The following is a 26,739-nucleotide window of genomic DNA, read 5'->3' as shown; positions in this document are numbered from 1 at the left end:
GGAGTGGGGTTGGGGTATTGGAGAGTGAGCTTGGGGTATCCCCCTTTCTTCTTCTTCCCCTGCTTCACTAACATCTCCCTCCGGTCTGGCCAAGACAGGCAAATTCCCATCCATGTTTCCTCCCCTGTCGTCTTCACTCTCAGGGCGCAGGCCTGGCATGACTTCAGGTCGTCGTTCACGGTGTCCAAGTGATCTTTCCTCTGTCCTTTCAACAGGTATCCTTAGCCAGTATCCTCTGTCACTGTCATCATCCGAATCACTGTCATTGCTGTCCCTTGTCTCTACTTGTCTTTGTGTGTCTGACATTCTTCCTTGTCTTGGTCTGTCATTCGTTTTCTTCGCAGGGACAGTTCTGGCTGGTGGTGGAGTCATTTCCACGGGCAAATCATTTACCAGCAGTAAGAGATTTCGGTGTAGTGTCCTGGTCTTTTTCTGGTCTCCATGTTCAAGGCAGACAATGTATACTGGACTCTCAGCGAGCTGGCTTTTGACCACGTAGATCGCCTTCTCCCAGTACGATCTCAACTTGCCTGGTCCTCCACGCTGATTGAGGTTTCTCACCAGAACTCTGTCTCCTGACTGCAGCACTACTCCTTTTGTTTTCTTGTCATAAGTTACTTTTCCTCTTGCACTGGACTTTTTGCTATGTTCGCAAGCAATCCGATAGGCTTCAGACATCTTCTCAGCCCATTGCTCCGCGTATCCTCTGGGTGAGTACGGTTCCTCTTTCTTCGTTAACCCAAACAACAGGTCAACGGGGAGGTGTGGATGACGACCGTAGAGGAGGAAAAAGGGTGAGTAACCTGTTGATTCATGTTTGGTACAGTTGTACGCGTGTAACACATGCGGGAGGTGGTCCTTCCACCGCAATTTCTCATTTTCAGTCAATGTCCTCAACATCTGTAGTATGGTCCGATTGAGCCGCTCCGCTGGGTTGCTCTGTGGATGGTAGGGTGATGTTCTAGAGTGGCCGACCCCAGACAGCCGTTGCAGTGCTTGGAACAGTTTATTCTCAAATTCTCGACCCTGGTCGTGATGTAATTTCGAGGGATAACCGAATTTGGGTATAAAGTCATTAAAGATACGCTCTGCAGCTGTTTTCCCACTCTTGTTCTTGGTGGGGTATGCCTGGGCAAACCTTGTGAAATGGTCGATCACCACTAGGATATATTCATACCCTCCACGACTGGTTTCCAGATGTAGATAGTCGATACACACAAGTTCTAATGGGAAGTTGGAGGTAATGCTGCCCATGGGAGCTCGGACATGGGTGACCGGCTTCTTAGACTTGATACAAGGACATCTTCGGGTCACATATTCTTCAATCTCTCTGGACATGAAAGGCCAGTAGAATCTTTCTCTTGCGAGGTGGATCACTCTTTCTGTTCCAACATGACCCATTTCATTATGTAGATGTTTCAGGGCAAGTGTTCTATATTTTACAGGGAGGACCAACTGTTGGTATTGATTGGTCTTTCTGTAAAGGAGATCATTTTCAATATGTAATCTGCTCCATTCATGAAGTAGCTTTCGGGTTGCTGCGCTTACGGTTCTTCGTACGTCGTCTGACAATTTCGTGTTCGACTCTTTCAACTCCCTGATCGTGTTGATGGCTTGGTCCTCTTTTTGGGCCTTCACCAGTTCATCGTGACTGATTGTTTGTAGGTGTGGGTGAGACTGCTGGTTTGAATCTGGGGACGCGATGTTGAGCGCCGCAACCCATGCCACGTCTTTCCTTTCAGCTGCTTGGCTTCCTTCCCACGTTGCTCGTACTGCTTCATTAGAGAGCTCTTCTGTGCAGGTCCTTTCATATCTCTCCATATCCAGGGGAAGGCGGGAAAGTGTGTCTGCATCTATGTTGGACTTTCCGGGTCTGTATTTGATGTCAAACCGGAAGTCTGCCAGTTCTCCAACCCACCGATGACCGACTGCATTGAGCTTGGCAGTACTCATTACATAGGTCAACGGGTTGTTGTCGGTGTAGATAGTAAAGTGTGGGGCATAATACAGGTAGTCACGGAATTTTCACACACACAGCCCATTTCAATGCAAGGAACTCCAGTTTCCCACTGTGCATATGGTAATTTCGTTCGGCTGGTGACAATGTTCTTGACCCGTACCCGATGACTCTCAGTTTTCCATCTTGATGTTGATACAGAACAGCTCCCAGGCCTTGGTCGGAGGCATCCGTGTGCAACCTGAAGGGTAGGTTGAAATCAGGATATGCCAAGACAGGGGGGTTTGTGAGAAGGTCAATCAGTTGTTCAAGTGCTCTCTGCTGTTCCGTGGTCCACTCTATGGGCTCTCTGGAGGGCAACTGGGGGCGTTTGATGTTCTTACTCCGCGCTGGGGCTGGGGTCTTTCCTGGCTTGATTTGGAGTAGCTCGTAGATGGGTCTGGCAATTCGGGAAAAATCCTGAATGTATGAACGGAAATATCCCAGGAATCCTGTTATTTTCCTCACTTCGCCGACAGTCTGGGTGTCTTACTTGACAGGGCTTTCACGGCTTCAATGTCTCGTGGGTCTATCTTGACCCCTTCTGCTGACACAAGGCGACCCACGTATCTGACTTCTTGCTTGAAGAGGTCACACTTCTCAGGTCTCAATTTCACTCCGTGACGTTGAAGGGCTTGGAGAACCTTGCGGAGGGTCTCTACATGTTTCTTCAAATGTCTTTGCGCAACAGAGTACGTCGTCAAGATACGGGATACAGCTTTCGTCCCTGAGGGGGCCTAGCATCTCCTCCATGCTCCGTTGGAACGTTGCAGGGGCATTCGAGAGTCCAAATGGATGCGCACCCACTCGTAAAGACCCCAAGGAGTGATGAAGGCGGTGAAGGGTCGTGAACCCTCGGCGACGAAGCCCTGGTGGTAGGCTTTCCCTTGGTCTAGGATACTAAACCAGGTATAGCCTCCAAGCGTGTCAGTCAGGTCTTGTATTCTAGGTAGTGGATGACGATCGGGCACAGTCTTTTTGTTCAGGAGGGCGTAGTCGATGCATAGCCGTAGGCTGCCGTCCTTCTTTCTGACGCAGACTACTGGGGGCAGAATATGGAGACTTTGACTTGACTATCCAACCTTTCATTAACAGTTCCTGTATGTACTCTTTTACTTCTTTAAACAGTGGCTTTGGTACTGATGAGTACGTCTTCTGGACCGGGACAGTATCATTGAGAGCGATTGTCATCTGCAGGCTCGGGATGCACCAATGTCACCACTGTCTTGTGCAAAGGACCCAGCCTCTTCACAAAGCATCCGGTTGACTATTGTCTGTTGTTCGTCGTCGAGGTGACTGAGATCGACGGGGGTTTGAACAGGATGGAGCTGGGCACAGCCGACGTTTGTAGCAGCACGGGTTGGGGGGTACCGTGGGCTGGGAGATTTCAGGTGAGTAGGTTGGGATGGGGGTTTGCCGTGGGGAGTCTGTCGTGATGACTTTCCCAACACAATGGATGCTGCCAGAGCTGTCTTCCTGGAGAGAGTGACGTTATGCCTTGTGTTGTTCCCCACAGGCACGGTGACATACGGCTTCCTGGGGTTTTGCGCTTGCAACAGGCCTTCTCCAACATCCAGTTCTGGCAAGCGCTAAACTGCTGTCATCTGGTTCGAACAGGAAGGTGGGGTCAGACAGGTCCACGTGGGGGGGGATTTGGCACTTGACCCAGGCCACTTGACCGGCGGGGATGACAGTGGCTTGTTTACCTGTTCGTAGGCGACCAACCTGGACAGGGGGTCTGTCAGTCTGGATATAACTCACCAGGAGTTCTGCCTTCTCGGCTGGTATCACCATGGTGTTACAGAGCAGGCTGGTGAGAGTTGGGATCAGTCTTCCAGGTTGTTCTTGTATCATCACTTCCAGCACATTAAAACCCAGTAGGGGTCTCTCAAGGACAAGGCTGCTTACAAGGAAAGGCACAGTGATTGACAGGTTAGGATCTTCATTCCCCTTTAAGTTCACCGTAAGGGCCACCCAACCATCAAATGGGAGGACCTCACCGTTTACCGCGTAGACTTTCAACTCCTCTTCTTCTTCGATGATTTCGCTAAGGGGTCTGACTGGCATGTCAGGTAAGTATCTATTCTTCCAAGTTCTGTCAATCATGCTTACTTGGGCCCCTGTATCAAGCAGGGCTTGGACTGCTAAACCGTTTAGGTTACAATGGGTGAGAGCTCTTCTCCCTACGAGCTTGGCGAGGCATTCACTCTTAGTGTTTGGTAAATTAGGGGGGTCTGTGTGCTTCTGTATCTGGTTTACCGTCTTGGTTCCTGTTCTAGGTGCAGTTTTCTCCTCTCTTACTCTTTCCTTCTCAGGCTCACTAGTACGACGGTTGTCAGGTTGGGACAGTAAAGGGGAACCGGTCAATGGTTGTCCTCTTGCAGTGACCGGCCTCAGTTTCCCTGACGCGGTGGTCTCTTTTGACAGCCTAACGCTCTATGGCCTTCTTCGCCACAATGGAAACAGTGAGGGCAATTAGGTAAATTCTGTGCTACACATTTGCTACAGCCATATGGCCTGTCCCTCTGCCTATTTATCCTCCCTGTTCTGACCTGGGGTGGTTGTTGCAGGAGATCCACTAGATTGGTAAGTTTCTCTACTTTCTCTGTTAACTGCTGGATCGGGTCTAGTTTAAGTTTCTTTCCTGTATTTTCTTCCCTAGTGGGGGGGACACACTGTGCTCCCTTCACCTCAGCACCTGCACTATGTACATGGGGGGGTCTATTGCGATTGGTAGGCCCTAACCGTCGCTGTCTTTCACTCTCATCGCTCATGACCTTTTTCATCTGTCTGAGAATGGCCTCATCAGGTACTCTGTCTTCAAGTAAGGGTTTGAGTTCCCTACGAATGTCATCATGTTTGTGTCCTAAACCTTGATATACAGTGTGGAGAAAGACATCCTGAACGGTTCGTTCGTTGTACTTAACGTCAGTAGCAGCATATTTTGATGCTAGTAAAATCTTCTGCTTGAGTCCTATGACTCTATACAAAAACTGCTGTGGTGTTTCACTATCCTTTTGCTTTGTACACATGAGTTCTTGAAACAACTCTGTATTACTTTGTTCACCGAGGTGAGAATGGAGAAAACCCTTCAGCTCATCGATAGTCAAATCGTCTTTTACCATTAACATATCCTTAAAGCTGCCAGCTTTGATCACTCTCAAGACTGCTCTAACAACCTCTGCATCGCTGAATTGCTCCTTCAGACCTTTGTCGATCTGTTTGCAGACACTGTTGTAACTAATGTCTGATCCCTGGTCTCCTATCTGACCTCCCTGGAGCTTAAACTCCCTGCGGTGAAGGTACGACAGTTCTCGTAAAGATATTAGTTTATCTGGCGACACACCAGGGGTTTCCTGTTTACTTTCGGTGTCTGTTACACTCTTATTCAATGGCACAGCCTGAGCTGTGGGTGGTGGTACACTGGGCAGGCACTGTAAAACCTGGTTGCTTACTTTTGGAGTGGGCACACCCTCAATGGTTTCACTTACATCATAAAAGACGCTAACGGGGTCGACTGGTACTGCATCACTTTGACTGGTGGACCGTAGGCCCTCGGTTTTACCCTCTTCTAGACCCACCACCTCACTCTGCATAAGTCCATCAGTTACATCTTTTATCTGTAATAAATAAGACAACCCTGTATCCTCTAACTCCAGTAAAACCTTACTGTACAGGTAGTCGTTGATAAAGTTGAAGCACCCCTCCACGTCGTCTACGGTAAGGTGGGTTCGGTCAGACGTCTCCAGTCCTGGTATCAGTTCCAATGCCTCGGCAATGCGAAACAGTTCATCCGCAGGTAGAGTGAGCAGGCTCTTCTTGATGTCCCACACCAAGCTTTTCCTCTCGCTGTCTCCCATGGCTGCTTCCCGATTCCTCGCACTTGGCCCTCAGTTCAGGATCACTGTGACGACTTTCCGTGGTGGGTGGATCTCCTCTACACGACACCGGTCTTCCTTCTCGTCAGGTAGAGTAGTGGACGTAGTCTCGTTGTCATCTGGCATCAGATGAGGCACTTCACTGCTGTCGATACTGCGCAGATCAATCCCTCATTCGACGACCTTTACACCGGGCGTTGGTTCCTGGTTCATCGGGTCGCGGTTGGTCCAGGTGTCAAGATCTCTGGATCAGCTCCCATCCAGCAGGTGGCGCTGATCCCGGACGAGCCCCCAATAAACTGTTACAGGTACCAGGATATGGCACCTGATAGCAGAGATATGTTTAACCTATGAAACAGGTTGTAGTTAATCATTTGACAAAGGAAAGGTGCAGACACGATGTTATTGACTCTGGCTCCTCCCGGTTGTATATTTCAACAACATTTATTCATTCAATAGAATAATCAATCAATCATCATCATCATTGTATCATCATTGTATCATCATTGTATCATCATTGTATAATCATTGTATCATCATTGTATAATCATTGTATCATTTAGTTACATTACTTCAATACATTCAATTATAATCCCATACTTGTTATTAATTCAAAAGCATATTCATCATTGCAACACACATTCTACCCTTTTAGGATACCCTGGTTCACTTCAATAGCATTTTCCTTTTAAATGTAGTTATCCAGTATTATATACTGTACATTGTGATTACTTATGTCTTTATACATATTTGGCGTCTTAAATATAAGCACGTGAGAAGAGAAACATTATCCTGTTAACCTCTGTCTAGACATGTCTAGGCATGTTGGAAGGGACCATAGTATGTCTTTTAACCAACACTGTCATTCTCATTGTCTGTCAAACAATTCCTTAAATCACCAATAAGTGTTACCTTTATCATCAGTCACTTATCATCAGTCATATCCACTATTCTCTAGTATACCGAAATACCTCCACACCTCAGTGTTATCCATAGTTGTGTTCCTGTCTCAAGTTCTATTGAAACTCAAATGTGCACTGAAAGTACATTTATATATATATTTGTATCGGGCCGTTCTCAACCCTACTAGGAATTTGCTAAACCGTGACCATGGTATAACTCAAGGGAATAGATTTATATTTACATTTAACTGAGGGCGCAATAGAGAGAGAGAGAGAGAGAGAGAGAGAGAGAGAGAGAGAGAGAGAGAGAGAGAGAGAGAGAGAGAGAGAGAGAGAGAGAGAGAGAGAGAGAGAGAGAGAGAGAGAGAGAGAGAGAGAGAGAGAGAGAGAGAGATGGACAATTGTGTTCCAACACTATTTAAATGTCCAACGAAACGTGGCGCCATCAATAGACGGTCTGCTTCTCAACCACGTTACCTGTCGTCTTAAACTTCTTAAACTTGACTCAAACATCGACAATAGTTACTTCATTTGAACCCTCGACATTGCATGTATCCTTGTTAACCTTTATGTGTGTTTTGTAGTATATTACCCACCTATGAAACAGGTTGTAGTTAATCATTTGACAAAGGAAAGGTGCAGACACGATGTTATTGACTCTGGCTCCTCCCGGTTGTGAGGCTGAGATTGCCTCGTGCGTTCCTAAGCACACAGTAACGGGTCCCTGGAAGGCGAAGTCACTAAACACCAGTCCTATACCGCCACCTATTGACCAGATTATGTTAATGTCTCCCATTACATATAAATGACTCTTCTAACTTGTTTCTGATGGAGGTAATCCTGTACCCATATGTTCACACTGTTTTGACACATAATCTAAAGATATTAACATGATACCACTTCTAGTGGGCATCACATTAGCGTGAGCTAACACTAGCTAATCAAGCTCAGTAGCTCACAGAGAGAGATAAACAGCTGACAGCGGATAGTACAGGATGATACAAATACAATAAAAAGGCGGGTGGGGGCTGTTGTGTAAACCTTGTACTCTTTAGTTCACATATGTGACCCAGTCTGGTGATGTAGCCTACAAGTCGCCAGGGTGAAATGACAGATAGACACAATAAAAAAAGTTTTTTTTGTGTGTTTTTTTTTGTGTTTATTTTTTATTTTTATATAACTACAGTTCGAGAGTTGAAGAACATATTTAGTACAACAGCGAACAGATATAATAACTCTAATTGTAAGAATTCTGTGTTTAAAAAAGGCTGTTTTTGAAACAGTTTGTTCCTCTCCACAGAGGAGAGGTGGGGGCTGGGGTTATTTTTGCATCTGAATAGAGCTGCGTGTTAGGATTCAGATTCACTGAGCCAGGTAAAGGCATTCACACAGAGAGAGTCATTAACGTTAACAATGGACGCATTCAGGTGAGGGTAGTTGTCCACGCCCCCCCCCCCTCCCCAAACTAGCTGAAGTGTGGACATCTTTGAGAGGCGTTTTCTCGCCTTGAGTGTTTTAGACAACAGACTGAGTTACAAGATTTAAATGAATATATGATATTCAAAACATTCTCAGATTTCAAAGTATGACGCATCATTTGAAAGCTTACATTCTGTACTTTCACAATCTGGAAAAATCTGGAAAATGGAGACATGTAGGCACAAACCCTGGACTCGGTCACATATAATAAGAGACGGATTATTTGCTTGCTCCACCAGTGCACCACTCCACAACAACACACACCAACTCTTGTCACAACGCTTTACGGTATTTTCACAGCACTGTCGCAACATTACCGTAAAACGTGAACACCGTTGTGACCCACTCGCTCCACTAGACTGGTCTCGCCCCCTGCTGGCGCGTGTGTGCACTACACTCAAAACTCCGTTTCACTGTAATAGAAGCTGAAGCGCATCTGTGATTTTGACGGTGACGGACGGTATTGATTTTCAATACCGTCGGTATTTCTAAATACCCCGGTATATCGTAATACCGTCATACCGCCCAAGCCTAATGACGACGGCTTCCGTGAGTTAGATCTTTACGTAAGGTCTGTGGTGTCAAAGTGTCGGGTTAGAGCGTAGGGCTTATGGGTCTGCTACGCTCGATTTTATGTGTAAACTTGAGTCAGTTGGTCACGTGACTCACAGTTGCCATGTCTTTTTCATACTACGACTCATGTGGGAAGGCTTTCTGGGGATTTTCGGTCTAAACCCTCTAAATAAGGGGTGACTGGATGTAAAAATATAAACAGTTTTTACTCCCGGCTGTGCAGATTGGGTTTTATGCTGTTGATGCTTCCTTCTTTTTTATTAAAAGGAGTTGGGGTTAGGGAGCATCACACCCCTCTTGTCGTTCCCCTGGGCGCCTTGGGGATTCAATGAAAGGTCTAAATAGCCTGTTTATTGATGTGGATATGCCCGATGCACACATAGTGCTAGCTCGGGGTGTTCTGTTGAACATCAGGCGACTGACTGGCGCGCCTTGGTTGCTTGGGGTTAAAACAGCGTTTTTATAAAGCAACTGGGATGGGGGTTTTTTCCTCTTCCGACGACCTATGTTGGTTGTCGACGGATTCTCGTTCATATCTGGGGGATGATGACGGAATGGATCTGAACATATGTAGAGGGGTCTCACGCCCTGGGGGTGGGCCACCGGGCGCGGTTCGCACCGAACGGCTGGGTGGCGCCTTCTTTTCATGTTTTAAGGTCAAACACGCATATCTGCCCCTTCTCTTGGAGTAGGCATGTCGGCGTGGTTAGGGCACGGGACTGGTTCTGGTCACGCTGGTCCGGATCAGTTAAACCCGTTGTCCGCCGGGGATGCAGATCTGCTGTTCTGGTACCCTGAGGGACTTGTGCTTTTTTCGGGGGGAAAAATGCCGGGCCGGCCCGGGTGTCACAGGGTTAGGCGTTATGGAGACCCTTTGTTGGGTACACGTTGTACCTGGCACTATTATAAGGGGCTGGTTCTCCTTTCTTTCGCTCCTCTCTCACGCACGGCGAAGAGGGGGCTGTTGGGGTGGTCTTCTGGACCTCCTCTGGTAACCCTGTGTGCTTCCCGAGCCGCCGGGCCCGGTCCGAAGTAATGTTTCGTTGACACCGTAGGCCTGGGATAACCCTTTTTTCTTGAGGGGTTATAGGAACAACCACCGTATGCGGTACCAAGAGGGTGGTTGATTCCCTGGTGTGTTGGAGCAGAGTCAACTCCCGGGTTACACGGTTGAGTGTGCCCCTGCACGTTCATGACGTCTGCCAATCGTGTCAGCCTTCTCTGCCTCGACCCCTCTGGGTGGGTTTTTTTTTATGGAGGCTTTGTCATGGTGCTCAACAACGCCAGCATACGCCCCTTCCGCCGGGGGGGCTGTTTTCAGTTGACCCCTTTGGCGCCTGTCTCGTCCGCAGTGCTCCAGGCTCAGGTCTACAGCCTGCTGCCTGGTTTCCCCGGTGCGCTGCCTGCTTCCGTTGGTTAACCTTTTTTGAGTGCTTACGGCCATGCTGACTGCCTGTGTTGCAGGGTCAGTGTGCCAGGCGGTGTACTATTGGGGGGAAAGGGCCCGCTCTTGGAGGGGCCCTATCCGAATACGCTGGTGGGGTCTTGATGCCTGGCGTCATTGACCTCTCCGGGCCCCCCTTTTTCCAGGGGATCCAGTCCCTTCAGTGGGTCTGGGTGTTCCTTCGCGCTCCGCTGCTACGGCCTTGCCACGGGGTTGAGTTGCTCTTGACTCCGGTAACGAGGGTTGTTCCTTCCGTTCGTTCCCTGGTGGCATGCGGGTTGTGCGTGTGCGTAGTCATGGGGTCAAGCCACGATCTGCTCACCCTGTGCGTTGAGTTGCTTGAGTTCCTCTTCGCACGGTCGGATCCGTCTCCCTCCCGTCCTCCAATAGGTCGGGGGGCTCGGTCCTCCCCGGTCTGATGGTTGTGGGGGGCCTCAGCTCCTGTAGTGCAGATGACGCTGAGCGGCAGCCAGTATGAAATAGAACGTAAGGTTATGTATATAACCAAGTTCTATGAATACTGGTGACGCTCAGCGTCAGGACGCCACTCGCCTTGTGGTGAAAGTTTGGGATGGAGGCGAGTAGGTGACCACACACCTGCTTATGAAGGTAAGCGGATAGGGGTGTGGCCAGACGAATGTTGGGATGTAAAGGTACATTGTGGAATTTTTTATTCAGTGCTCGTGCACGAAGTGAAGTGCGTGCAGATGACGCTGAGCGTCACCAGTATTCATAGAACTTGGTTATATACATAACCTTACGTTAACTCGTTCACTACCACACTACAGAAGGTTAACCTTTCACTACCACACTACAGAAGGTTAGGGCTTGCTGATGTGGCCTTGGCTCCAGTGCTGTTGTGTTTACAGTACATGTTAACATTTCCACACAGCGTTTGGTCCCCCTGCCGTGACTGAGTCCAGAGTGTGTAGCGCATATCTCCCGCTTGTTTATACTGACAGAGGAGCCTCATTCATCTTGCTTTAGCACCGCGTGGCTCCATGCAGAGGAGAGGAAGCAGACGACACAAACACTGATGTTGGCACCATTCATGTTTGACTCTACCACCTGAGAGATACTCAAATCCATCAAGCATTCATCTGTAGCATGTAGGTTTAAACACTCACCTGTAGCATGTAGGTTTAAACACTCATCTGTAGCATGTAGGTTTAAACACTCATCTGTAGCATATAGGTTTAAACACTCATCTGTAGCATGTAGGTTTAAACACTCATCTGTAGCATGTAGGTTTAAACACTCACCTGTAGCATGTAGGTTTAAACACTCATCTGTAGCATGTAGGTTTAAACACTCATCTGTAGCATGTAGGTTTAAACACTCATCTGTAGCATGTAGGTTTAAACACTCATCTGTAGCATATAGGTTTAAACATTCATCTGTAGCGTGTAGGTTTAAACACTCATCTGTAGCATGTAGGTTTAAACACTCACCTGTAGCATGTAGGTTTAAACACTCATCTGTAGCATGTAGGTTTAAACACTCACCTGTAGCATGTAGGTTTAAACACTCACCCTGTAGCATGTAGGTTTAAACACTTGTCTGTAGCATGTAGGTTTAAACACTCATCTGTAGCATGTAGGTTTAAACAGACAGCACAGCCTCACACTCATCTGTAGCATTTAAACATTACATCACACGACGGAGTGTGTTATACAAATTAGATCATGCCTATGGGTGGTTGTTGGGCCCGAGGCGCAGCCGAGGGTCGTTAGACCCCCATAGGCGTGATCTAATTTGTATAACACACGACTTCAAGTGATGTAATGCGTTTATACAATGACCCAATTCACCCAACCTTATTGCTATACAATAAACACACAGTAATTGAAGCATAATGGAGATTTATTCACAAAACCATCCACAGAGAAAGTAGATCCAATAGTAGATCCACTAGTAAACACCAGAGGGAGCTCCACAAACCATGTTAAACCCAGATTTGGCTCAAACATGGGACTAAACGCCCTACCCACAGCTGTAAAGGAATGTGAATCACTACCCACTTTCAAAACCAAAAGAGAGCACCTACGGGAGACTGCAATTTGAAACTGGCCCCTGTAAATGTCCTAACCCAACCCCCTCCAATGTACAGTAAATGTCCTAACCCAATAATACATGAGACCCTTTTCTTGGGACCAAGTAAGGTTTCGTCGATAATCCAATGTAGTTACCCCCCCACCCCACCTACCCAACCCCCCACCCACCCAACCACCTCCAATGTACAGTTTCTTCGTCAAATGTATATACTCTCTTTTTTAGACTCTTCTTGTATCACAAACAGTACTGTATTTGTAAATCTGGTATGTCATAAATGTATAGATGTAGCAGTACTGTCTATCTGTATGTCGTGTATGTCATATATGTCATATGAATTGAAAATGGGGGACCCTGATGTAAACAAGACGAAAGTCTTTCTCTGGTCTGCATCCCCTTAACAATTGTGTGTATTGAGCTGTACTGTATTGTACCCATTCTGCAATCTGTTAATACAATTTTCAATCAATCAATCAAATCTGACACACACAAAAAAAAAAGATCACTACAGAAGGTTAACCCTTTCACTACCACACTACCTTCTGTAGTGTGGTAGTGAAAGGGTTAACCCTTTGTCGTGGGGCAGTGAAAGGGTTACCCTTCTGTATTGTCGCAGTGAAAGGGTTAACCTTCTGTATTGTCACAGTGAAAGGGTTAACCTTCTGTATTGTCGCAGTGAAAGGGTTAACCAGTTGGTAGTGAAAGGTTTTTTTTTTCTCGTTTTTTTTTCGAGATTCACTTTTTCTCCCATTTTTCAATTTTTTCTCCCATCCCAATTTTTCATATCGTCCAATTCAACCCTCCCCTGTCTTCGAACGTTGTTTCTTGCCTCCCACAAGCCGGCTGCAATGTGGACTAAGTCATACATAGCACGAGTCCCCTCCGATACTCGAGGTAACAGCCGTCGCATCTTTTCACCTGCGTGGCTCGATCTTTCAGCGTCGAGGGTCTGGGCTTTGGAGGGGCCCCGCCCTTGTCGCTTCTTGATTCTACTGCGCAGGCGCACCAACCGACCTGTAGGAGTCGCTGTCCACAACGCCCGATCCCCACCCTTCAGTTTCCCTCCCCGTAATACGGCCAATGTGTATTACTGTGGACGACCAGCTAAACTGAAAGCAATGTGGAGAGTGGGGCTCGAACAGGAAGCATCCTGTTCGAGCCCAGTCTCCAGCATTCGTTGCGAGCGCCTTGCCCACTGCGCCACGTAGCCGCCCCTTGGTAGTGAAAGGGTTAAGCATAAGCTTAAATGAAGGGGGTGGAGAAGGATGGGCTCTCTGCTTAACCCTCGAGGCCAACGTTTGAATCAAGCAGCGGAGGGTCTGTTCCATAACCGTTTACATCTTCAAACGTAGACCCACTACATCGTATCAAATACAAACCTACTGACCGTCATCTGGGTCCAACAAAGTACTGACCATCATCTGGGTCCATATTCACAAAGTAAGTACTGATCCAGAGTCAGCTCCAGTCTGTTATTTTGAATAAGGTCACGAGGACAAGTGCTCCTGGTTACTGTTCCCAGACCAGCTTTCTGATGCACTTCCAAATCATACAGTGAAAACAACATGAGGTTGTAGTTTAATACTCAATGCTTTACGCGGCTTAAAGCTCTTTTCTTACAAAGCCTCTCTGTAAAAAGGATCTTGAAATGCGACTCCAGATCAAAGCCAAGTAACGGAGAAGGGCTTAAAATGTGTTGCCAAAGGAGGAATTCAAGAACAATACAGTAAAGTATATAAATATATATCTGTCAGAATAGACCTGGCATCGCTTTTCTGCAAGAAACTCACCTTCGGCGAGTAGATCACCGTCGAATATACAGAGCTTGGGTAGGTCAAGTGTTCCACTCTGGTTTTCAGAGCAAAGCCAGAGGAACAGCCATTCTGATCAACAAAAACACACCATTTACTCCATCTGATGTGATCTCTGACCCTAATGGCAGATTCATTATAGTTTCAGGAACTCTCTATTCCACAAAGGTAGTCCTAGTCAACGTATATGCTCCAAATTTTGGTGACACGCATTTCATCAATAAACTTATCTCTTCACTCCCCGACCTGAACTCTAACCAACTGATTATGGGAGGTGACTTTAATTGTGCTCTTAACCCAGCCTTAGATCGATCATCATCTAATCCAGCTCCACAATCTCAGACTGCTAGAGCCATAGTGTCCTTCCTGAAGCAATACGGTATTTCAGATGTCTGGCGCTTCCTTCATCCCACCGCCAAACAGTACTCTTTCTTTTCACCAGTTCATCATACATATTCTCGAATTGATTATTTGTTTATTGACAACACATTTCTATCTCAAGTGCGTTCCTGCTCTTACGACAGCATTGTTATTTCAGACCATGCAGCAATAATCTTAGAGCTAGCCTTCCCGGACAAATGTCCATCATTCAGGCCGTGGAAACTTAATCCACTATTGCTATCTGAGGACTCATTTTCATCGTTCCTGTCCACTAAGATCAAATTTTTTATTGAGGTAAATTCTACCCCTGGCATGCCTATGTCCATCATTTGGGAAGCTCTAAAAGCTTTTCTCCGTGGAGAAATTATTTCTAATTGTGCTCGACGTAATAAACTGCACAACAGCAGACGCACTGAACTTTCAGACCAAATTATTAAATTGGATTATTCATACGCAGTCTCTCCGACACCTGCACTTTATAATGAAAGAGTGACCCTACAGACGGAATTTAACCTCCTTTCCACCAGTCATGCTGAGCAGCTTCTACTCAAATCACGGCAGTCCTTTTTTGAATTCGGTGATAAACCTAGTAAAGTGCTGTCACTACAGCTAAAACACAGCACCGCTCAGAACTTGATCACGCAAATTAACTCTGCCACTGGAGAGATCTATACGGACCCATTGGAAATAAATGGTCAATTCAAAACATTTTATTCTTCACTATATACCTCTGATTCCCCCAAAGACCCCTCTCTCATGAATAGTTTCTTCGCAAATTTGGATATACCAGTCATAGACAATGATTCAATGACTCTTTTGGAAGAGCCCATTAGCGCTGATGAAATCCAACAGGCTTTAACTATGATGCAGAGTGGGAAAAGCCCAGGCCCAGACGGGTTCCCAGTAGAACTTTAAAAAAAATATTCCACCCAGTTATGTCCCATTATGGCTTCAATGTTTGAGGAATCTTTTCAATCCTGCTCGCTTCCTCCGACTCTCTATCAAGCCTCAATATCCCTGCTTTTAAAAAAAGATAAGGACCCAAAAGACTGTGGCTCATATCGTCCTATTTCTCTCCTTAACAATGAAGCAAAGATCTTGGCAAAGGTACTCGCTCGACGACTGGAATCCGTTATACCAAGTATTATCCATCCAGACCAGTCTGGCTTTGTGAAGGATAGAATGGCTTTTTTCAACCTGCGGCGCCTTATGAATATAATTTACTCATCCACCGAGTCTCCCGTTGCAGAGGTCGTTGTTGCGCTAGACGCAGAGAAGGCCTTTGACCGGGTTGAATGGGACTATTTATTCTATACTCTGCAGAAATTCGGTTTCGGCGAGAAATTTGTGTCCTGGGTCAAACTTTTATACTCCTCTCCAGTGGCATCAGTTCGAACAAATGATGTGACTTCGGAATATTTCCCCCTACAACGCGGTACAAGACAGGGTTGCCCTCTCTCTCCGCTACTATTTGCACTAGCGATCGAGCCACTAGCTATTTCCTTTCGCAAGGACCGCCATGTCCAAGGCATCATCAGAAATGGTCAGGAACAAAGAATCTCGCTATATGCGGACGATGTCCTGTTGTATATCGCGGATCCAGCAGCCACACTTCCACGTGTCCTTCACATACTACACGAGTTTGGTGTTTTTTCTGGCTATAAATTAAACTTAAACAAGAGTGAACTCTTCCCCATAAATTCCTTAGCTAGAAATATCCCCCCCTCTAGGTTCCCCTTCAAGCTTTCCCCAAGCAGCTTCCGTTACCTTGGCATAACGATAACACATAAACATTCTAATCTCATAGCGTCCAACTTCACCCCTCTACTGGAGCGCACCAAGCAGGATTTTATCAGATGGTCATCACTTCCTTTATCACTTGTTGGCAGAGTGAACACTGTGAAAATGAACACATTACCGAAATTTCTGTACTTATTTCAAAATATTCCAACCTTTATTCCAAAGTCATTTTTAAAGCCCTCGACAAGGCAATATCAGATTTTATTTGGAACAAACGCCCAGTCCGAATAAATTAAATGGCCCTCCAGAAGCCTAAATCACAGGGAGGCTTCGCACTACCCAATTTCTTGGTCTACTATTGGGCTGCAAATATTCACAGCATTCTCTACTGGAGTCACTCCCACTACGGACTCTGTCAGTGGGTACCGGCATGGGTGGACATGGAAAGGGCATCTTGTTCTAGAACATCTTTGCAATCCTTAGTCTGCTCCTCGCTCCCAGTCACAACCGCCCAGTATACCAACAACCTCTTAGTACAACACTCCCTCCGGATCTGGTCCCAGTTTAGAAAACACTTTGGTCTCCACGCCATGTCACAGTCGTCACCTGTCCACAAAAACGTCCTTTTCCCTCCCTCTATGGTGGATGAAACCTTCAGCAACTGGTTTAAGAAGGGCATTCTGAACATTTATGATTTGTACCAAGACAGTTCTTTCATGTCTTTCACACAACTGTCCCAAGTTTAACTTACCAAAAACAAATTTTTTCAGATATCAACAGATACGTGATTTTGTTAAGAGCAAATTTGACCAGTTCCCCCATACACCCCCAAAAACTTTGATCGATCGCATCTTGGAGGTGAAGGTTGTAATCAAAGGCTCAATATCTAAACTATATAACATCATATCCCTATCCCTACCCTCCTCAGTATTGGCTATAAGACAAAACTGGGAGTCCGATCTAAATCATCAATTTACAGACAAAGAATGGGAAAACGCTCTTGCCCGAATACACTCTTCTTCAATATGTGCCCGCCATTCACTGATACAGTTCAAGCTCCTCCACCGTCTATATTGGTCAAAGACTAGACTGGCGAAGATAAATCCTGGCATGGATCCCACATGCGACCGGTGTCACCAAGCCCCTGGCTCACTTATCCATATGTTCTGGCATTGTCCAGTACTGGCCCCTTTCTGGACTTCCATTTTTAAATCTTATTCAGACATATTTTTTATGAACATTGACCCATGCCCTCTTATTGCACTATTTGGCTTGACACCGGAAAACGCTACAATATCTATTGGGCAATCCAATGCCATGGCCTTTGCCTCACTCATTGCCAGACGCCTCATCCTATTCAACTGGAAGGCAGCCACTCCCCCTTCACACTTACACTGGATGAGGGATGTCATGTCTCTTATACATATAGAGAAAATCAGATTTACTACACAAGGCCACACGGATATCTTCCACAAAACATGGCAGCCCTTCCTATCCCATTTCAAAACCCATATGACTCCATCCAATCTTGGGACCCCATGACCCCCCTCCACCCCCTATCTACCTTCATGACACTGCTAGCCCACGCATGGCTAGGGAGATGGCATTGTGGTGGTCTGCTAAGGGTGTTAAATTTACTCTCCATTTTATTTGTTTTACCATCTGGAAATTACGCTACTAAAATGGAGAGTAACACTTATATTATATATTATTATTACGGTATGTATATATAAAAATATCTCTGTTTTATCTTTGTTTTATTTTAATTTGACTTCATTTTTCTTTTGCGTAGCTTTGTCTGCCACATCTGTACTTTTGTTTAATTATTTAAATGTCTATTTTTTATTTATATCTCTTTTTTTCCTTTTTTTTTTTTTCGTGTATGTTTGTCGTCGCCCTCACTGGGTGGGATGGGTGGGATTAGGGGATAGGAATGAGGAAGGAAATGGAAGTTGTATAATTTTGATAACTGAAATGTATAAATATGTACTAATTCTTCCAATAAAAAAAGATAAATCTAAAAAAAGAATAGACCTGCATATAATGTACAATAGTGCTGTATATACCTATATATACATTTATATATATATATATTAAGGCTGTCAAAGTTAACGCGGTATTAACGCGTTATCGCCCGATTCTATTAACGCCACAATTTTTTAAAACTCACAATTAACTTTTATGAAAAAGAAAAAAATATTATTTAATTTTTTTAATTTTTTACTAGACTTCACTCAGGTGTATTATTGATGCTCTCATTGATACTATGTTTGTTTCTGAAGTGTGTGTGTGTGGGTGTGTGTCAGATATATAGAGAGAGAGGGGGGTGAGAGAGATGAGGAAGGGGAAAGAGAGCTGGGAGAGTGTGTGAGAGAGAGAGAGGGGGGGTGTGTGATTACTCAGCCCTTGTGTGGGTGAATGTAACAAGTTCCTAACGTTTTCTTTCCCCTATTATTTCATGCACACTTTATTCATTGTTTTAAATTATTATTTTCTTTTAAGTTATTTTGTGCATCACTTTGATGCAAATTTGCAATGCATGAGGGTCATCCTTTTGTGTTAAATGGCTGCATAAAGCAAGCATTTGTTGACTCTCATGTTGCTAAGAGTATTAAAACTTGGAACTTGAAAAAGATCTGTTTAAGAAAACACTGCATCTCAATATGTGGAGTGAAACTGTGGAACAGTCTTAATGTGGTGTTAAGGCAATGTCCAAACATGAGACAATTCAAACTGATGTATAAGGAAATTATGTTCACAAGGTACAGGGATGAAGAAGGGACTTGATATTCACAGGTGTTTACATTTTTATTTTGTTTCTATTTTATTTTATTTTATACATATATAGTTTTTGTTTTTTTGTTTTGCATATATATATATATATTTTTTTTTTCTTTTCTTTTCTTTTCTTTTTTATGTTTAAAATAGTACACTCATTTGAGTAGTGGAAAAGGGGTAGGATTAAATAAGTGTATACTTCTTCCTACTCCTTTTCGAACATGCAGATTGAGTTGTTTTTCTTTTTTGTTATTGTTTGTTGTATTCATTGCATGTTCGAAATAAAGACTTCAAATCAAATCAAAGGTAGATAAAAAAAAATCGATTAATTTGCGATTAATCGCGAGTTAACTATGTACAATCATGCGATTAATCGCAATTAAATATTTTAATCGATTGACAGCACTAATATATATATATCCATATGTCTGAATTTACCTGTACCTATAATCCTTCTACAATACACCCAGATATAACCCAGATAACTCTGTATGATATCATGTACAATAATGATGTATATACTGTATGTATATATATATATATATATATATATATATATATATATATATATATATATATCCACATCGGTCAATACATACAGTAACTGCACATGTTTAAATTTCTGTGAATATTGTTTTTATTATGTACTGTACAATCGTCGTTTCTGTAAATGAGGGAAACCTCAGATGCTTACGATTTTAAATAAAGGTTGAAATGAAATGTCTGTAGATACTATATCTGTACATATCCCTTACCTACAGTACTCTTATGCCTCTTTTCCATTGCATAGTACCTACTCGACTCTACCCTACTCTACTCTACTTGCTTTAGGTACCTGGTACTTTGTTCCTTTTCCACTGCAGGTAGTACTCAGTTTATCTCCGTGTGGGGAGGCGGGGCCGCTGGCGTACAGCCATGAGCATAGCTATGTCCGTGAGGGCTTACAGCAAGCCAGAGTAAAACACAGTTTTCAATCAATCAATCAATAACAACATTAACCCGACTCTCGTTGTGTCTATTCTGCTAACGTTAACGTTACCTCTCATGTCTTTTCTGCTAACGTTAACATTACCTCTCGTTGTGTCTATTCTACAAGCTTTAACGTTACCTCTCGTGTCTATCTGCTAACGTTAACGTTAGCATTAAGTTAGGTAATAACCGGTTTAAAATGGTTGATGATTACCTCACGTTGTGTATATTCTACTAGCATTAACGTTACTAGTACAAACAATCAATAGCGAGTTATATTGATCACGCTATGTACGCTAGCCATGGTAAAATGCAATCACATTAGCACGTAAGCTAACAACAAGCTTAACAAATCAGCGATCTTTTTGTGACACTAAACTCTCCGCTTGGTGGTAAATTGTGTTGATGTTGGTCTTGTTTCATCAATAAATGACAATAAATGAGGCAGAATACACAGTGAATGTATCCTTTTTTGTTTATTGCACTTGTTCCTGCTGCAAACAAATAATGAATCCTAAGCGAGGCATTAAAGATGGCGGCTTTCTGTTTTTGTGCAGACGCCCCAACGTGTGACGCTTCTCTCTTCTGACCAATCAGTGGTCTGCAGTGTTTCACGTCACTTTTTTGGTACCAGTTCTACTCGCTTGGAACATCGACAGAGCAGGGACTAAAAAAGAACCCAAAAAGTACCCGGTTCCAGATATTTTGGCAATGGAAAACCGAAAATGCCGAGTAGAGTAGAGTAGAGTCGAGTAGGTACCATGCAGTGGAAAAGGGGCATTACTAGTTAGGCTGCTGGCCAGTATGACTTACTACCATAGTGTCATTATACCTGTATCACTGTACATATTAATACTACCACTCTGTACATACATCTGATTAGCACTATTACTCAGCTTGTGACTGCAACTTGTTCCTGTTTGCGGACGACTCAGCCCTGCTGGTCTCTGACAAGAACAAGTTACAGGTTGAAAAAACCCTCAGCTCGGAACTAGGCAAAATCTGCATATGGCTTGCTGATAACAAACTATCATTACACATGTGCAAAACAGTCCATTCTCTTCGGTTCAAATAACAAACTCAGCAAGACCGACGGCTTCTCAGTTACAGTGGGTGACAATATTGTCACAAGGAAAGATGAAATTACCTACCTGGGTTCCATCCTAGAGGCTAATCTCTCCTGTGACAAAATGGCATCCAATGTAATAAAAAAAGTCAACCAACGAACTCGATTCTTGTACCGGATCTCCTCTCTGGTAAACAAGAATACCCTGAAGACTCTGGCAGGAGCACTCATTCAAGGGTACTACGACTATGCTTGCACCTCATGGTACCAAAGCACCTCAAAGGCGCTAAAAACAAAATTACAAACATCTCAAAACAAACTGGTCAGACTACTGCTTGACCTTACTCCTAGAACCCACCTCACCCCTGCCCACTTTGACAACCTAGGATGGCTTAGAGTACACAACAGAGTACAGCAACTTGCAATGGGCCTGGTCTACAAGATACACTACACGACCAAGGTACCCATGTACATGTCAAAATACTTCCCAAAGGTCAGTGAATACCACGATCACAACACCAGAGGGAGCGCCACAAATCATGTTAAACCCAGATTCGGCTCAAATAAGGGACTAAACACGTTTCGCAATTATGCCACATCAATGTGGAACGCCCTACCCAAAGCTGTAAAGGAATGTGGATCACTACCCACTTTCAAAACCACTCTCAAGGGACACCTACGGGAGACTGCAATTCAAAACTGGCCCCTGTAAATGTCCTAACCCAACTCCCTCCAATGTAGTCATTTACCTAGTATGGTTGTCAATAGTCCAATGTACAATTTTGCTTGTTTGTACAGTGTCTCCCCCCCCCCTCAATGTACAGTTTTGCTTGTTTATACAGTGTTTCTCCCCCCCCCCCCCCCCAACCACCTTCAATGTAAATTACCCAGTATGGTTGTCAATATCCCAATGTACCCAACCCCCCCCACACAACCCCACCCAACCTCCTCCAATGTACAGTTTCTACGTCAAATGTATATACTCCCTTTTCTTGACTCCCTCTGTATCACAAACAGTACTGTATTTGCAAATCTGGTATGTCATAAATGTATAGATGTAGCAGTACTGACTATCTGTATGTCATGTATGTCATATATGTCCTGATGAATTGAAAATGGGGGACCCTAAACAAGACGAAAGTCTTTCTCTGGTCTGCATCCCCTTAACAATTGTGTGTATTGAGCTGTACTGTATTGTACCCATTCTGCAATCTGTTAATAAAGTTTTCAATCAATCAATCAATCAAAACTCAATACTCGGTAGTACTAATTCATATATTTTATACCCAGTTTAATCACCTGTACATTGTATATTACTACTGCACTTTACTGTTATATTTGCACTCTGGTTGGATGCCACACTTGTTGTTGTTGTACTGTACTTGTGCTGTATGATGACAATAAATTTGAATCTAATCTAAGTTACAGCAGTTTCTCAAGAAATGTACTCCTGCAACACACTCATTAAGATATTGTATTTCACTATAACAAAGTATAATTTTTTTTTTTTTTTTTACTTTATTTTTTTAGCGTTTATCGCTTTTCTGGTCAAGCATGACCGACAGAAACAGGTTGAAATGGGATGTAGAGCAGGGGAAGACATTCTGAGAAATGACGGCGGATCCGGGAATCGAACTCGTGTCCCCCAGATCCGTGACGAGCACGGTTTTCCCCGACGCAGAAATAGCGCAGAGATATGCGGTGAGCTACGGGAGCTCCCCAACAACAAAGTATAATTTTATAAGCGCACTCCAATATGAAATATGACATAGGCCTACCTCCTGTAGACCATTTCTGACAGCGTTGTCATTCCATCCGCAATCCCTCACTAGTTCAAAGTCAAGCTCCCTCTCTCTCAAACACAATCAGGTAAACAAGATGGTATTCATTTAATTTAATTTCAAACCTTTATTTATACAGGTACAAATCTCATTGAGACAGTCTCATTTACAAGAGCAATCTGATCCACCAAACAAACATAACAAATACATAAAACAAGTTCCAGACAAATACAAGACAAGTAACTCAACAAAAAAATCGAAGAGAGGCTCAAATCTAGATAAATTAAATTAAGAGCAAGAACAGGCCCCCATGGATGCCCTCTCAATATTGTGTACAAGAAAATCTCCAATGGGAATTATGTTCGGGAGCCTCAGTTCCTTTTGCAGTAAGTTCCATGTAGACGGGGCAGAATAGGAAAAGCAGTTCTTCCGAGTTCTGTGCGGGAAAATGGTACAGAGAGTTATCCTGTGACCGCAGGCCAGAACGACTGTTTCTGCACCATGAGGGACGACAGGTAAGAAGGGAACAGACCGAGGAGAGATTTATAGAGGAAGCTGTACCAGTGGAGAGTCCTACACAAGTGTAGATGTCCAACCTAGAAGTGAGTAGAGGGTACAAGGATGTGTGAGGGCTTACAACCAGTGATGAATCTCCACGCCCCATGGTCGACCGCGTCTAACGAGTGAAGAGAGTGTTGAGATGTATCCTTGTACAGAACATCACCCTAATCTAAAACAGGCAAGTAGTTGGCAGCAACAAGACGTTTCCTGGCATTAAAAGAAAAAACTTGATTTCTTAAAACAGTGGTCAATATGGGACTTAAAAGAAAGGTCATCAATTAAAAGGCCTAAGTATTTATAGGTGACGCAACTTCGATAGAAGTCCCTTGGTCCGATGAAATGCCAGGAAGAACTGCTGGGACCTTATTTTAGTTAGAAAATAACTTGACCTTGGTTTTGTCTGCGTTCAACACCAGTCTAGATGAAGCAGGTCAGACTGAATGGCATTGAAAGCAGACCTTAAAGTGTTGTGAAGTGTTGTGAAGAAGGCACGACAACGCCTCTACTTCCTCAGGCGCCTAAGGAAGTTCCAAGTCAGTCAGAAGATCCTTAGGAACTTCTACTCATGTACAATAGAGAGCATCCTGACCGGCAACATCACCTCCTGGTTTGGGAATAGCACTGCACAAGACCGTAGCAGACTACAAAGAGTGACACGTTCAGCCGAACGCACAATTAGAGGGGGGCTTCCCACCCTCCAGAACATTTACAACAAGCGGTGCAAGGGGAAGGCTAAGAGAATTATTAAGGACTCGAGCCACCCGAACAACTGCCTCTTTGAACTGCTGCCGTCAGGCAAGCGATACCGGAGTCTTATGGCGAGCACAGAAAGACTCAGAAGGAGCTTCTATCCCCAGGCCATCAGGCTGCTAAACGAACAATAATCGCTAAACGAACAATAATCACTATGCAACAACCATCAAATGCACACAGCACACACACCCACACGCACACACACACTCACTCAAACAAACAACACACTGCAGCACCCACTCTCCACACTTTAGATCACACAAACACACTTACACTTTATATTTATTGATAAAGGATTTGCACTACAACTCGTACACCTACTGTGAATTGTACCTAAACTGCACCTCGTCCATTTATGCCTTGCACTATATAGTATTGTATATTAGTACACTGCACAGTATTGTATATTGTATGGTAACTACGTCTACGAACATTGTACATATGTCTAAACTGAACACTGTGACCACTTTTTTTTCTTCTAATTTTTACTATGTTTTATTTCATACTTATCTTGTCATGCACAGTCTCTGGAGCGCAACAGTAAGAAGCATTTTGTACAAAAGTATTCTGTACTTCTGTATGACAACTATTAAAGAAACTTGAAACTTGAAACTTGAAACTTGAACTTAAAACGCGGAGGCAACTGTGTGTGCGCAACAATATAAAACACTGTCATCAGCATAAAGATGTACTGAAGCATTTATATCACGAGACACATCATTGATATAAATAGTAAATAGGGTAGGACCTATGACAGAGCGTTGAGGCACGCCATTTGTGATATTCTGAAAGCTAGAGGAGAGACCATTGAACTGAACACATTGGAGAGATAATTAGTAAACCAGCCAACTGCATGGACTAACAAACCAACCTCTCTCTCTCCCTCTCCCTCTCTCTCTGTCTCCCTCTCTCTCTCTTTGTCTCTGTCTCTCTCCCCCTCTCTCTCTCTCTCTCCCTCTCTCTCTCCCTCTCCCTCTCTCTCTCTCAGTACCCAGCGGCCCTGATGAACCTCGGTGCCATCCTGCACCTGAACGGGAGGCTTCCACAAGCCGAGGCCAATTATCTGCGAGCGCTACAGCTCAAGCCTGATGATGTCATCACCCAGTCCAACCTGCGCAAGCTGTGGAACATCATGGAGAGACAGGGCCTCAGGGCTGAGGAGCAAGCTGTGGAACATCATGGAGAGACAGGGCCTCAGGACTGAGGAGCAAGCTGTGGAACATCATGGAGAGACAGGGCCTCAGGGCTGAGGAGCAAGCTGTGGAACATCATGGAGAGACAGGGCCTCAGGACTGAGGAGCAAGCTGTGGAACATCATGGAGAGACAGGGCCTCAGGGCTGAGGAGCAAGCTGTGGAACATCATGGAGACAGGGCCTCAGGGCTGAGGAACAAGCTGTGGAACATCATGGAGAGACAGGGCCTCAGGGCTGAGGAACAAGCTGTGGAGCATCGGTGTGTGTCTTTAAATCGAATGATAGAATGAAAGTTCTCCCCCCGTCTTTAAGGCTTCTCTCCTGTATGAATGCGCTGGTGACTCTTTAAGTTGCTAGACTGACTGAAGCTCTTCTCACACTGGTCACAGTGGTACGGCTTCTCTCCTGTATGAATGCGCTGGTGTTTCTTTAAGTTTGCAGATCTACTGAAGCTCTTCTCACACTGGTCACAGTGGTAGGGCTTCCCTCCTCTATGAATGCGCTGGTGATGTTTCTTTAAGTTTGCAGATCTACTGAAGCTCTTCTCACACTGGTCACAGTGGTAGGGCTTCCCTCCTGTATGAATGCGCTGATGATACTTTAAGCTGTCAGATCTACTGAAGCTCTTCTCACACTGGTCACAGTGGTAAGGGTTCTCTCCTGTATGAATACGCTGGTGACTCTTTAAGTTGGTAGAGCTACCGAAGCTCTTCTCACACTGGTCACAGTGGTAGGGCTTCTCTCCTGTATGAATGCGCTGGTGACTCGTAACTTCTCCAGAGGTACTGAAGCTCTTCTCACACTGGTCACAGTGGTAAGGCTTCTCTCCTGTATGAATACGTTGGTGAATATTTAAGCCTCCAGAGGTACTGAAGCGTGTTCCACACTGGTCACAGTGGTAGGGCTTCTCTCCTGTATGAATACGCTGGTGTATTCGAAAAGTGGACTTATTGATGAAGCGCTTCCCACACTGGTCACAGCAGTGAGGCCTTGACTCGTTCATATCTCTGCTTGTTGTTGGGGAGCAATGCAGCAATTGTACCTGGAGAAGAGAGAAGTACACCAATGAAGAGTTCAGATCTTGTGTGTGTTTTTGCATTCGTTAAGTTTGTATTTCTCAAGTTCTCAAAATGTTTTATGCTCTAAATGTAGTTGTTGATGTGATTTAAAAGTGAATCTGCTCCAAGGGCGGTTATTGAAAACTGGCCAACATTAAAGGGGAACTATCATATAAATGACCTTTTCCAGTGTTTAGGGTCATTTTCTAGCTATGTGGACTTATAGTAATAGGATCTATGTCTCTAATTCTCGATTTGGCGCATTCTTCCAATTCTCATCTCACAATAATGTCCCTCCCTCAAGTGAGTCATCTGAAAATTAG

The 26,739-nt window shown here is 44.5% G+C and overlaps 2 protein-coding genes across 5 annotated transcripts in view; one reads left to right on the top strand and one right to left on the bottom strand.

Annotated features, from left to right (window-relative positions):
* Positions 1-25,804, top strand: part of LOC311237467 (protein O-mannosyl-transferase TMTC2-like) — a gene marked incomplete at its 5' end in the record, with an annotated part of 255,518 nt that extends 229,714 nt beyond the window's left edge. For all 4 annotated transcript variants that reach the window (XM_084325361.1, XM_084325358.1, XM_084325360.1 and 1 more), the window contains one exon: positions 25,153-25,804. In XM_084325361.1, coding sequence (XP_084181487.1) covers positions 25,153-25,368 — 216 coding nt within the window. In that variant the 3' untranslated portion in view covers positions 25,369-25,804. The remainder of the gene's footprint in view (positions 1-25,152) is intronic.
* LOC311237209 (uncharacterized protein) overlaps positions 25,405-26,739 on the bottom strand; it is a gene marked incomplete at its 3' end in the record, with an annotated part of 20,086 nt that continues 18,751 nt past the window's right edge. The window contains exons 4-5 of the mRNA XM_084325018.1: positions 25,992-26,400; positions 25,405-25,514 (exon numbers count right to left, since the gene is read on the bottom strand). Of these exons, the coding sequence (XP_084181144.1) occupies positions 25,405-25,514; positions 25,992-26,400 (519 nt within the window). The remainder of the gene's footprint in view (positions 25,515-25,991; positions 26,401-26,739) is intronic.

This window comes from Notolepis coatsorum (assembly GCF_963971535.1).
Source record: "Notolepis coatsorum genome assembly, chromosome: 1".
In the NCBI taxonomy this organism is placed as follows: Eukaryota; Metazoa; Chordata; class Actinopteri; order Aulopiformes; family Paralepididae; genus Notolepis; species Notolepis coatsorum.
Note: the sequence above shows the minus strand (reverse complement) of the source record. Positions and strands in the feature narration are given on the sequence as shown.